This window comes from Callospermophilus lateralis, chromosome 10 (genome assembly GCF_048772815.1).
Source record: "Callospermophilus lateralis isolate mCalLat2 chromosome 10, mCalLat2.hap1, whole genome shotgun sequence".
NCBI lineage: Eukaryota > Metazoa > Chordata > Mammalia > Rodentia > Sciuridae > Callospermophilus > Callospermophilus lateralis.
The window spans coordinates 53,509,741-53,524,357 of record NC_135314.1 but is presented as its reverse complement, the minus strand read 5'-3'; the positions used below and the strand labels follow the sequence as shown (position 1 = coordinate 53,524,357).

The window sequence follows — 14,617 nt, the reverse complement described above, 5'->3', positions numbered from 1 at the left end:
ATCCCAGAGACCTGTGGGGGCTGAGGCAGGAATATAGTAAGATCAAAGTCAGACTCAGCAACTTAATAAGATCCTGTCTCAAAATAAAAAATAAAAGAGTTGGGGATGTGGCTAAGTAGTAAAGCAATGCTGGGTTCAATCTCCAGTATTAAAAAAAAAAAAAAAATGCTATGGAAGGACTGAAATGTAGCTCAGTGTGCCTAGCATGTGCCTGGCCCTGGGTTCAATCCCAGTACCACCAAAATTGAGTCAGGAGCAGTGGTGCATGCCTGTAATCCCATCTACTCAAGACTCTGAGACAAGAGGATTGCCAAGTGAAGTCAGCCTCGGCAACCTAGTGAAAACTCAGTCTCAAAACAAAAAATAAAAAGGGCAAAGGTGAGTAACTAATGCCTTTACTGAAATAGAGGTTGCAGAGAAAATTTTGCAATTAATCCAATTTAACAAGTTGGATTTAAGGGTATTACAGAACATATACGGGGAGATATCCTGTAAGGTGATGACAATATTTATGTCTGAGATATTAATTTCAAAGTCTTCAGCATATATACATGGAAAATATTTGAAAACATGATGGCAAATAAGATTACCTAGGAAGTAAATTATGAGGGATGAAACAGGGTCTAAGGAGAACTCTAAAGAAAAATCTTAAGTGCAAGCAAGAGAAGCAAGTGATCAGGAGTTGAGAAATAGAAGGTAGAAAACTAGGAGAATACAGTAACCAGAGTCTTAAGATAAGTCTGTGGCCAAGTACTACTGAGAGAAAGATAAGTAAGAAGAAGATTAAGACATTTCTATTAGATTTAACAACCCAAAGATAACAGTTTAGAGAAATTTTACTAAGGACAGGGCCAGCTGGCAATAAATGAAGAGCAACTAGAAGAAACAGGGATGGCTAAGGGGATGGGAAGTGGGCTTAAAAGAGGGTAGTTCTAAGTACATAATGGGAAGGAAGGAGTAAAAAGACTCAAGACCCAGGAGTAAGAGGGAAATGGGGAACAGGTGGGCTTCAGAGCCTAGGCAGAAGAATTAGATACTGTGAAGGTTAATTTAATGTGTCAACTCGATTGGGCCACAGGATTCCCACAATAAACACTATTTCTGGGTGTCTGTGAAGGTGTTTTTCAGTATACAAAAAAAATCAGTATTTATTTAAAAAAAAAAAAACAAAAAACATGGAAGGAGGGAAGATTCATTTCCTTCCTGTATGCCTATCTGAACTAGAACACTGGTCATCTCCTGGCCTTGCGCAGGAATTTAAATCATTGGCTTCCCTGGGTCTCAGGCCCTCAGACTCAAGCTGAAATTACACCACCAGTTTTCTTCAGTCTTCATCTTGCAGCTAGCAGAGCTTTGTATTTTTAGTTTGTATAATAACATGAACCAATTCCTCAGAATCTCAATCTCCATCAATCCCCCACATACAAAAAGACACAAATCTATATCGTTGGTATAGATATATAAATACATCCTATTGGCTCTATTCCTGGAAAGAACCCTAACAGACACCTTATAGCATTTAACTACAAGCAATAATTTATGCAAGCTGTTGTCAGTAAAAAGAAGGTACCAGTCAAGGTACAGGTTAAAATCCCTATTTCTATGAGGCAAAAAGTATCCTTTGAAAAGGTGTAGTTTTGGTTCATTCTATAAAGAGCACGATGGCCAGGCATGGTAATGCATGTCTATAATCCCAGCAGCTCAGGAGGCTGAGGCAGGAGGATTGAGAGTTCAAAACTAGCCTCAGCAACTTCGTGAAGCCCTAAGCAACTTAGCAAGACCCTTTCTCTAATTAAAATACAAATAAGGGCTGGGTATGTGGCTCAGTGGTTAAGTGGGTTCAACTCCTGGTATTTATGTATGTATGTATAAATCAATCAACCAATCAATAAATAGCATGATGAAGGGAGGGAGTAGTTTACTTAGCTGAGGAAAAAGCAACTGACATCAAGTAATAGTAGTGGCTACAGCATAGGTACCTCCTCCTGCTATACAAACAAAAACTCTGTAAGTGTGCTCTCTGTCTCTTGCATGTGATGTCCTGTGCCACCTAGGGACTCTGTCAGCAAGAAAGACAACACAGATGTGGCTCCTTGATTACAGACCAGAAGAAATGGAGCCAGCCTACTGGAATCCTGGGGGAGCTGCTCCAGAGTGTATGTAGAGTAGATCCAGACAGCTCAAGGAATTAACTGCAGTGAACCTTCCAATTAGCCACCAAGATTCCATTCAATGAATACCTTGTTGCCCAAAAGTCTCTAAGTCTGCTTAACTAGGGAACCCAAACACTCATTATCAATATACATACAAATTCTGAATATCTGTAATTAGGTATTTAGACATGGAAGAACTATTTATTTATTTATATGGTATTAGGAATTGAACCCAGGGGTGCTCTGTCATAGAACTTCACCCCCATCCTCTTTTTACTTTTTCTTTTGAGATAAGGTCTCACTCACAAGGTTGCTAAGGCTGGCCTCCAACTTGGGATCTTCCTGCCTTAGCCTCCCAAGGTACTGAGATTACAGGCAAGTACCACTGTGCCCAGCTTGTAATTTATTTAACTTTTTAAGTTCCCCAGTAGCAATGACTACTTCTTATTCATCCCTTTAGCACCCAGAGTATGGCCTGAGATATAATAGGTACTCAATAAATGTTGAATGAATTAAACGAGGGAAAGAGAGAAGCAAAATTTTTCTGTCCTCTCTCCTGCAAAGAGTCTTAAAAAAAATGTTAATGCTCTTTGGCCTAAATTTCACTTCTAGATAATGAGTCTAAAACAAATGTTTAGAAATGTAGATCAAAACAAAAACCTGAAACATGGTTGGGGTTGTGGCTCAGTGGTACAGCATTTGCCTAGCATGTATGAGACACTGGGTTCAATTCTCAGCACCACATAAAAAAATAAATAAAAGATATTGTGTCCATCTACAGCTAAAAATGTTTTTTTTTTAAAAAAAAAATCCAAAACTAAAACAACAACAAAGTTAATGCACAACTATGTTCACTATGGCACTATTTATAATGGTTAAAAAAAAAAAAGAAGTGTGTGTAGCAGGGAAATAAAAGGGGGGGACAAACTAAATGAAGTAGTATTCACCAATTAAAATGTTTATGAATTTCTAACAGGGTACTGTTTATTATGATCATTAAAATTGCAAGTCACAAAATGTTATGTAATATATAAAATGTATGCACAGAATAAAAGTACATAAAATAGCAATTGTGGTTTATCACTAGATGGAAGAATTATCAGTGGTATTTACCTTGTTCCCTTTAATGTTTTACATTTTCCAATTTTCATATTATATTATTTTTACAATCAAATAAAACATTTTTTAAATGTTCAATTGCTGAGTATGGTGATGCACACCTGTAATCCCAGCAGTTTAGGAGGCTGAGGCAAGAGGATTGCAAGTTTGAGGCCAGTCTCAGCAACTTAGGGAGGCCCTAAGCAACTTTGCAAGACCCTGTTTCAAAATAAAAAATTTAAAAGGTCTGGAGATGTAGCTCAGTGGTAAAGTGTCCCTGGGTTCAAACCCCAGTACCAAAAGAAAAAGTTCAATTATCTGAAATAAGTGGAATACCAGGCACAGAGCAATTTACACTTATTAACATTATGAAATGAGCAGGACGCGGTAGTGTGTGCAAATAGTCCCAATTATTTGGGAGGCTGAGGCAGTCAGATTGTTTGAGCCAGAAGTTCAACACCAGCCTGAGTAATATATGAAAATAAAAAGTAAAAAGCGAACTGAAGGATAAATCAATAGTAGATCACTTGCTTAGCATTCTCCAGACCCCTGAGTCCTAGCCCCAGCTCCCCTGAACACATACACACACCAGCATAAATTAAATATTTTAGAACTTTCCAGTGTGACTCTATGAACAATATTTCTTGGGGATAGAGAACTGAGTTTCCCGTAAATCCTTAATTCCTAAAATAGAATACACATACCCAAAACTGGGCTGAGTACCTAGTGGAATAGGGTAAAAACTACAATTTCTTTTTAGCACAAATTTACATGATTGTAAGAAATTAAAGCATTTTTACATCAAAACTCACATAAATGTTAAAAAGATATTTGCTCTCTCCTCACACATGTCCATGTGGAGAACTTGCCCTGAGACCTCTTGTCCTCTCTCACCACTCCCCACCCTGACTGCTCCCCCTTATTCTTCCGTAGCTGGCAGGAATATAGTTCAGTCCCTTCTGGGCCCTTCTCCTAGGAGCTATTATCTTGATCACATCCCATATAGGCGAGGGAATGGGTATCCGCCATAGGAGGGATGGGCTAGCTGAAATAAAGGCTATATAAGTAATACATCAGAAATAAAGACAAAAGGCAAGAATAATTTTAAAGCAGGGGCATGAGGGGTCCACCAGAGGGGTCTGGCTTTTAACAAAGAAAAGCCTCTCCCCCTTTTATTTACAGCTGATCCGTAGGTGTAAGGTTTCAGTATGGAAGGAGTCTTATTTTGGTGTTTGCTTCTCAGTCGGGTGGCAGGGTTCTTGCAGTAAACAGGTTGGCTCTTGGCAGGTTACTCCCATCTCTGGGGCTGTGTTTGAACTTGACCTGTGAGCTAGATCAGGGTGCCAGTTTGAGTTGGGCATTCTCCAACCACAGGATTCCACCTGAGAGTTCCCAAAACATCAACTTCCCTGCCTAAGGGTTCAAACATTGCTCATACACAGCTCATAAATGGCTTCCCACAGATCTACCTGCCTACCCAAAGAAGGTATTCTTACTTGATCTTTGACAGAGACAAGGTCTCAGTTACCTGTGACTGGGTAAGCAGGCATGCCTAATTGCAGAGTAAAATATTAGCAAACCTACTCTAGCCAGGATAAAGCCATTTTCTCCAGTGAGCTTTTCCAGTAATACAAGTGATCATTTCCTCACACCAGAATGGCTATTGCTAAAAGAAGAGTAAATAAAAAGTGTGGTAAGGATAGGGAGAAATTGGAACCCTTATGCATTGATGGTAAGAATGTGAAATGGTGCCACTGCTATGAAAACTATGGCAGTTCCTCAGAAAAAATTAAGACATGGAATTACATATGGTCTATCAATTTCACTTCTGGGTATATACAAAAGTACTGCATGGCAGAGACTCAAACACATACCTATACACCAATTTCACAATAGCCCAAGGAGGAAACAATGTAAATATGCACACACAATGGAAGATTATGCAGCTTCCAAAAGGAAGGAAAATCTGGCACACTGCTACAGTTTGGATGCTGAATGTACCCCAGAGGTCCACGTGTACAAGGCTTGATCCCCAGAGGGTGCTATTAGGAAGTGCTGTTGACCTTAGGAGGTGGGGCCTTATGGGAGGTCCTTAGGTTACTGGGAACATGTCCTTGGAGGGGACCCTAGTCTCCTCTTCATTCTTTCCTTTTGCTTCCTAGCTTGTGATGTAAGAGGTTTTTACTCTGCTACCCATGATGTTTGCCTCATCATAGGCCCATACTCCCGGATCTTGGACTGGAATCTCTATAATTATAGGCCAACCCCAAAATAAATCACTTATCTTCATAAGCTGTCTCAGGTATCTCTCTGTATTATCTTTAAGAAAATAAGATAGAGATAATATAGAGAGATACCTGGTATCTTTTCCTTAAAGGAAAAGGGGAGGGAAGGATAAAATTACATAAAGAACCAATCAAATACAAATAGATGAGCAAAAAGATATCTAGTAGAGGAAAGAGAAGAAGAGTAGGGGAAGACAGGAGGGAAAAGGAGGGATCATGAACTAAAATAGATTTCCATGCATGGATGAATTTGTCAGGATGAAACCAACTACTATGTGTAACCATTAAGCTCTAATTTAAAAAAATAAATAAAAATAACATGGTGGTTAACAAAATGGTTAGCCTCAAAAGCATTAGGTTAAATAAAATAAGTCAAACACAAATATTTACAATTCTACTTATATAAAATACTTAGAGTAGTAAATTCATACAGATGAGGTAGATTACTAGTTGTCAGGGGCTAGAGAGAGGGGAATGGCAAGTTTTTGCTTAATGGATAGACAGTTTTCATCTGAATGACTAAAAAAAGTATGGAGATGAACAGTAGAATGGTTGTGTAACAATGTTAACATAATGCCATTCAACTATCACTTAAAATGGTTTAAATGGTAAATTTCATATTATTACATTTTACCACACTAAGAAAAAATACAACTTGATTGTAACCTGATTGTGAGTTTTCTGTCTCAGCTTGTCTTGAACACAGAATATTATTTATTGACCTCCCCAAAACTGAATAACAGGTATAGAGGTAGACAAATATATAGATATAGATATTACAGAGTGGACTATAAAATTCTTTTGAAATTTGAAGATAACAAGAAAATTCCAAGAAAGGTATAACCAGTTACAAGCCACCTTAATCACAAACTAGATACCCTGAGGGTACCAACTGTCTAATTTTGTTAGAGATAGTTCACAAAGTTTGAGAAGCAGGACTGTCAAGTGTTCACCCACCTAGACCAAGGGGAAAAACTCAAAGAAGAAAACACTGTGCATAATCTGACTCTCACAACTAGACACTTGACCACTGAGCTTGAAAAACAAATGGCACAAAAACTCCTACCTGGCAAAGTAGAAAGTCACCTCTAACACCTCCACCAAGTTAGAAAGCTGTTTGATGATGATGAAAAGGACATGCAATTATCAGCAGACAGATTTAGATTTGAATTCCAATTTGACCTTGGGCAGATAACACATCTATACTTAAATTTCCTCATCTGTACACAGGGACTAGGAACGTCTATCTTGTAGATTTATAATGAAGCAAGAATAAGAGATTACATATTTAAACCCCTATATGTTTGAAGAATACTTCAACATGGTAAGTGCTTCACAAACATTGATTTTCTCCCACTCTAGGAAGTCAGTACTTCTGCTGGCAAAAGGCTCATTTTCTAGATCACATTTCTAAGTCTCTCTTATCTTTACAAGCCTGACACTTTCAAATGAGAATATTGGAACCTAAGGCCCTGAGACTTCTACTTCTTTTAATTTAAAAAAAGAATTTCTGGCTGGAGCATAGCTCAGTGGTAGAGTGCGTGCTTAGCAAGCTCAAGGGCCTAGGTTCAACATTCAGCACCAATAGGTATCTTGTCAGGAACTATATGAGATTTACCCTACTTACAAACTAGCAAATTAGCCTACCATGATTCATGGATGTTGGCAGTAGACATGAGATTCTTGAGTCAAAGACAAGAGACTTCAGTACTCATAACAAATATAACAAACGGCTGCAATTATTTACACTGTTCCATACCTCACATGGAACAGTCTTCTTATGGATGTTTCATTTCATTACAAGTGTTTCTAATTCATATTTAACATTTGCTTAGCAATGCACTGTATAGTGGTTATATATTTAACCAGTTCTCCTACTAATGAGCACTGGTTTCCAGGCCTTCACTACTGTAAACAATGCTACTACAAACCAAGTTGTACATATGGTAATAAAGAATTCCTACATGAAAGACTCTCACATTTTTAGCTTTTATAGACACTGTTAATCTGTTCTTCAAAGAAGCTGCACTAATTTAACTCTTACTCCTCAACTTAAAAAATGGGCATCTCCTCACACTGGCCTCCTGGCAGCAATTGTTTACCAACAAACACAGGATGTAACCTACCCATCTCAACAAGATGTTTAGACATGACTAGTAGGCTTTTCAATATCCCTGATATTTAAAATTAAGTTTCTAAAACTTAAGTATGAACTAGCTGTTACATTGTAGAATGAGCACCCAAAGGTAGAGATCTATCTATTCTGACTTTCTAACTAACTAGCACCTTGAGTGACCTGGGCCAAATCAATTTAAATCTCTTGTGTGTCAGTGCTCTTCTATTATTCTGTTAGATGTCTTTTTTGGCCTAAAATGTGTATACAACACTCTGAAAAACTCTTAAAATATTTTTTCTTTTTACTTTTTAATTTTTATTCTTTGGGGTACTATGGATTGACTCCAGGCTTGCTTTACCACCAAGCTCCATCCCCAGCCCTTTTTATTTTTTATTTTGAGATAGAATCTCACTAAGTGATCTTCCTGCCTCAATCTCCCCAATTGCCAGTATTATAGGCATGCACCACTGTGCCCAGTTTCTACACATTGTTTTCAACAGAAAACTGTTATTTCAAAAGTTAATTCTCAAAATAAGGCTAACATTAAATTTCATATTAAAAATGTTTAGAGAAAAGGATTGTTTTCTAGTACAATATTTTACTGATCTCATATTTTTTTGTCTCATATATGTCTAAAACATCTTCCCAGTAGCCATTTCAATGAAGGATCTCACACCAAGAGAATAGGTCACTAAAAATCCTACTGTCATCTTCTCCATCTGAATGAATGTCTATCTTAGTACATACCTCTATCTGGCTTTAATCCATACTTAATTCCAAAACAGATTTACAGTATCATTTAATTGTTGTCTATCTGATAGCACAATCCAAGAACTAATAACATAGAATGCCTCCTTAGGTGAGTGTCACTAGCCTGTAAATCTCAGTTACTCGGGAGGCTGAGGCAGAAGGATCACAAGTTTAAGGCTAGTACTAGGAAGTTGAAAAGAGATCAGAGGGTAGGGGTCCTCATAACCAGATTAGCGGAGAAACGGGAATTCTCTTTAGTCTGTCTCAACAAATTGAAACATTCAAGTTTTCTTATTCTTAAAATATCTATTATTGAGTAAGTCTGTTCACAAATCACTTCATTAAGCAAAATAAGTACAGGAGACTTCTTAGCTAGGAAAGAACATAGAAATGTTCCCTTTTCTCTAGGTAGTATAATTTACATCAAGAATATTCTCTTCTGGGCTGGGGGTATAGTTCAGTGGTAGAGAACTTGCCTAGCATGCATTAGGGCGTGAGTTTAATCCTCAACACTGCAAAAGTAAACAAACAAATAAGAAAACAAATACCCAAAATACAGCATATCAACCAAAACAAAAGAAAGATACAGTAAATCCACAAACCAACAGTTTTCAGAAACAACTTTCAATATACTGCAATCTATCTAAAGACTATAAACAAACAATACCACCAACTTTTAAAAATAAATTTACACTGAGATCCCACCTTCACAAAGCTTACAGTTTAATCTTCATAAATGTATTTCAGACAATTCCTTAGCCTAACTGTAAAATAACATCCAAAATAAAAAAGTACCAACAATGACAAGTTTACCACTACTATAATGCAAAATAATATAAAGCTTAAAGGTCCAAAATATCATAGTATACTATGCTCAGTCATGATCAGGCTTATGATTTTTAAAAATTTATTATGTTAGCCCCAGATATTTTTTATTGAATCAGGAGGCATTTGTTCCACTACAACTTAGATGAGAAAAATTCTGAGGGCTAGAGGTAGAATACTTGCCTTATAAGCATAAGGCCCTGGGTTCAATTTTCAGCACTGAAAAAAAAAAAAAAATCTGTACAAGTATAAATGACTTTATCATTCTTTTTTTTCCCCTCTGTGGTGCTGGGGATGGAACTCAGGGCCTTGTGCATGTTAGGCAAGCACTCTACCACTGTGCTACACCCTCAGTCTTTACTGTTTTGAGTAATGAAGTTCCCAAACCTACTTTGTCTAATAATTTCAAAAGAAATCTAGTGAAAAAAATTATCACATTCGAGCTCTAATTATAATACATAATCTGCTCATAAAACCAATGAGATTGAAACATTTTTATAATTAGGTGCTATCCTATAAATGATTTTGTACAATGGAAAGCTTTACCCAGATGGAGGTAACTGGTAATTCCTCTTATCTTCATGGTGAAGACCTAACAATTTATTCAGTTCAAAGGCAAAACAGATCAAACTGCCATGGGTTGGGTGATAAATGAGGGGCAATGAATGTGAACTATTTTTAAAAGGAAGAATTAGAAAACCTGAGCTCTGTAATTCTTGCTTTGTTTTTAAAATCTTCAGACTGAATCTCAGGAGAAGCCAGGGAAGAGGAAGCAATGCAGGACAATGGAGGAAACTGCCTGATATCCTAAATAACATACATTAAAATCAAAACACATATTCAGGATGTAAAACAGTAATGCTGGGGCTGGTGTTATGGCTCAGTGGTAGAGCACTCGCCTAACATGTGTGAGGCACTGGGTTCGATCCTCAGCACCACATAAAAAAATGAATAAACAAAACAGAGGTATTGTGTCCATCTACAACTAAAAAAATTTTAAAACAAAACAATAGTAATGCCTTATTTGTCCGATCCTTGAAGAATTCTACATAATTAAATTTTCCATACAGAAGCACCTTTTTCTTTTTTGTTTTAAAAGCTATTTTCCTTAAATTTATTCACTGTATCACAGTTCTTCTCTGCCTTTTACATGTGCATGTGTCTGCACACATACACTGGAGATGGAACCATGGCTTTGTGCATAGTAGGCAAGTATTCTTATATATATTATATATATATATATATATATATATATATTTTTTTTTTTTTTTTTTTTTTTTTTTAGTTGTAGTTGGACACAATAACTTTGTTTATTTTTATGTGGTGCTGAGGATCGAACCCAGGGCCTCGCACCTGCTAGGTGAGCACTCTACTGCTGAGCCACAACCCCAGCCCAGCGGCAAGTATTCTTTTCTGCTAGCTACATCCTTACCCTGTTTTGGTGGTGTTGTGGTTCTCCTCTTCCCTCACTTTGGTACCACGGATGGAACTCAGAAGCACTTAACCACTGAGCCACATCCCCAGCCCTTTTTATATTTTATTTTGAGACAGGGTCTCGCAGAGTCGCTTAGGCCCTTATTGAGGTGCTGAGGCTGGCTTTGAACTTGCGATCCTCCAGCCTCAGCCTCCGGAGCCACTGTGATTACAAATATGCACCACTGTGCCCAGCCCATTTTTAAATTTTATTTTGAGATGGGATCTAAATTGCCTAGGCTAACCTTGAATTTGCCATCTTCTTGCCTCAACCTTCTGAGTCACTGGGATTAGAGACACGCCTCCTAGCTTAGTTGCTCTCTGTCTTCTTAAATAGAGTGGACTCTCCCTGGAAACTTTAAGTCATTGTAACTATGATTATTGTACTAGGATGTACATGCATATTAATTTTTCAAATCTTTGAATGTTTTACATTGTCATTTGCTGTTTCCTCTGTTACATTTACCTATAACTTTTTTTTTTTTGGTATGTGATTCCAATAGATTGTAATTTGTAATCACACAACCCTTAAATAATATCCTAAATAAGGGATAACAAGACTCTGAATTAAAAGTAGAGAAATAGCTGGATTCAGTGACACACACCTGTAATCCCAATATCTTGGGAGGCTGAGGTAGGAGGATCTTCAAAGCCAGCCTCAGCAAAAGTGAAGTGCTAAGCAACTCAGTGAGACCCTGTGTCCAAATAAAATACAAAATAGGGCTGAGGATGTGGCTCAGTGGTCAAGTTCAATCCCAAGTACCAAAAAGTAGAGAACTAAAGTAGATGGCTTTTTGATAACTCTCCCAGTGCTAAGAAATCTGTTTATTTTCCATTTCAATTGAAACTAAGTTTCAAGAGTTAAAGATACCAGAAGATTTACCCTCTGGACTGGAGGTATAGCTCAGTGATAGAGCTCTTACCTAGCATGTATGAGGCACTGGGTTTGATCCTTAGCACCACATAATAAATAAATAAACAAAATGAAGGTATAAAAAATAAATTAAATAAAGGTATTTTTTAACAAAAGAAGACTGACTTCTGACTACCTGGAATTTTACTTCAATTATTAAAAATATTCCTCAAAGCAACTGATAATCTTTATGATTAGTGTTAAAACACACACACAGGGCTGGGGTTGTGCCTCAGCGATAGAGCGCTCGCCTCACAGTGCAAGACCCTGAGTTCGATCCTTAGCACCACATAAAAATAAATAAATGAAATAAAGGTATTGTGTCCAACTACAACTAAAAAATAAATATTAAAACACACACAAACAAAGAAAGAAAAAGAAAAAAATTATGCTGATTCCAAAATTGAGCCTAGATATCTGACAGTAACTAAATATATTTCTGTCCTACAGTTATTGACCAATAAAAGTTATCATGACTCCACTTTGATATGTTAATACAGTCACACATATTTCACATATATGGATAATATTCATGGTAAGTATATATCCCACACAAAATCTTGGCTTTAACACCTTCCAAGTTTCACATACTTTTCACAAATACAAATTGCACAAGGGCCATAAAGGACTACAATTAAGCACACAGGCAATTAACCAACACTTAAGAATTCATCCATTTAGTTCCAACACTATGGGATGTTCTGATTTCATTCATTTTTAAAATAATAGATATTAATTCTATTTTAGGTATAAAGCATCAAAAACTAAAATGCAACTTCTGTTGCTTTTCCAAGACTCTCTCCCTGTTCCAAAAAGTTTTTCATTCCTATGAGAATTCAAATTATGTATGCATATCCCCTCTTCTAAGTCACAAACATCCAGAGGACAAGAGTCTGTGACAAATGTTTTGTGCACCCAGTATTTGTTAGCCTCTGGAGAGAGCTGAGTTTAACAGTTCTGCCCTCACAGTCTGTCAGAGAAGGCAGGCTTGTAAACAAATTACAACACAGGCAAAAACAGAAGTGAGTACAGAATTAAATTAAAGGAAGAAATAACTCTGGTTGTAGAGGAAGTTCAGGGATACATTTCTGCCTTCCTCAAAAGCCCCTAAATAAATACCTGTTGAATGAACTGAATCTTGCTAACGATCGGTCAGGTCCCAGGTCCAAATAGATTTATCAGTTGCTTCTTGAAGCCAGAGGACAAACTTTCCCCCTCAACTGCAATATACAAACTCCAGTTTACTCACCTCCACCTCCACCCCAGAAAATCACCTTGGAGTAGGACCATACCTATACTGCCAGCCTTTTGCACTGCCACCGCGGCTGCTGCTGCTGCTGCTGCTACTGATTCCACCAGCACAGCTGCTGTTGCTACTGTTCTTATTCGGGGTCACGGCTGTGGCCAGGCCCTCCAGCTTTCCTTCACTCTCGGAGACTTTCATTGTCGACACTGGTTCACTCCCCTGCATCTTAACTCCAAAGTCCATCTGCCCTTCGCGGGCGGGAGAGAAAAACTCCGTAGAGGAGTTTTGTAGGTGCTTTAAAAAAAAAAAAAAAAAAAAAAAGCTAAATATAAACCCAGTTGCTAAATCAGATTGCGTCTAGAATGGGAACCATCAATGATCGAGGAAAGCAAGATGCGCATTCCCTCTTAAGTTAAAACTTGTAAGAGGGCAGGGTAGCCCTGAGAGCAGATATTTTTCAGAAATATATTTCCCTCCTGACAAAAGCAATAAGGAAAAAAGTCACCCAGCTAAGAAAGCTTGGTAACATACTCAAAGGTGAAGCCGAAGGAGCATGGGGGAGGTAGCGGATTGGGGGGCTAAAAGGGCTGGGCGAAGGACAGAGGACCACAGAAAAGGGTCTGGTGGCCTGACCTCCGGGCTGCGGGGCTGACCCACCGAGCTCCCTCCTCTTCTCCTCCGGCCGACCCTCAAGGGGGAGGATTTCGTCCAGCCAGCTCGGCGGTTCCCGCCGCAGACACGAGACAGAACAGGGGCTGGCGCGAGCAGCACCGGAGGAGGGTCGGGAAGGAGGCCACCGGGGGCGGGATGCCGGCTCCCCGGGCCACCTCTCCTTCGTCCAGAGGCGAGCTGTTCAGGGGCGACTACGTCCAACACCACTGGGTCGTGGTCCTCGGCTGGGTTTCTAGGGGCGGGGGAATCCCTCACCCTCTGGCAGCCAAATGTGAATACCAGGGCCGCGGCCGCCGCCCCACCCACAACCCCACAGCGGGTCACCCACCCGCCTGCTCTCTTCCCGCCTTCCCTTCCGGAGTAGTGTGAGCTCACTTCCCTTAGAGCCGAAGCTCCAGGCGCCATCTTGGATTAGGGCACCTGGGCCCTGAAGGGGGCGGAGCCTCGGGGAAGCTATGCCCAGGAGGCTGATGGGAAAGAAAGCTCTCAGCGGGAAGCGGCACAAAGAAAAGCAACTTCGAAGGAGGGAGAAATAAAGGAGCCACTTTTCAGAGCTAGTGCTCTCCTGAGTGGCTTCCCATCTTCCTGCTAGGTCCTAACCATCCATTTGAAGCACCCTTCCACGTCTTCGAGGAAGAAAGCTTAAAAAAAAAAAATCATTTGCAAAAGAAAACTAAATACACCTCTTTGTTTCATTTGTTTTTGTAGAAAAGGAAAACCTGGCAGTGAGGCAAATCAGTCTTAGAAATGGAAAAAATTTTGTTTTCTGTCTTGGAAGTTAGAGCCATAAGAACCAAAGCTAGGCTAGGTGATTTCCTGACCCAGACTAGTCCCACACCTCTTTAGACTTTTTTTTTTGCATTTGTAAAATAGTGATTGTTTAGAAGATTTCTAAAGCCCCTTCTAATTGTAAATTCTACTTTCTACCATCATGACTTGTGAATTGAACATAAAGTAAACTGTATGCAAAACGCGAGGGAAGATGCAAAGAAGTAATACTCAAAATGAAAAAGCAGTAAAGTAAATCATATATAATTAAGATTATGGAGAAAATTAAAAGAGAATGAGAGCCAGGCATGGTAGTGT

General features: G+C 38.7%; 1 protein-coding gene across 4 annotated transcripts in view; it reads right to left on the bottom strand.

The window, feature by feature from the left end:
• The window catches only part of Osbpl11 (oxysterol binding protein like 11), a 78,327-nt gene extending 64,449 nt beyond the window's left edge, over window positions 1-13,878 (bottom strand). The window contains exons 1-2 of one of the 4 annotated variants that reach the window (XM_076867252.1): window positions 13,860-13,878; window positions 12,906-13,153 (exon numbers count right to left, since the gene is read on the bottom strand). In XM_076867252.1, coding sequence (XP_076723367.1) covers window positions 12,906-13,102 — 197 coding nt within the window. In that variant the 5' untranslated portion in view covers window positions 13,103-13,153; window positions 13,860-13,878. The other 3 variants (XM_076867251.1, XM_076867253.1, XM_076867254.1) reach the window with 3 other exon arrangements.
• Between the last annotated feature and the right edge of the window lie 739 nt (window positions 13,879-14,617).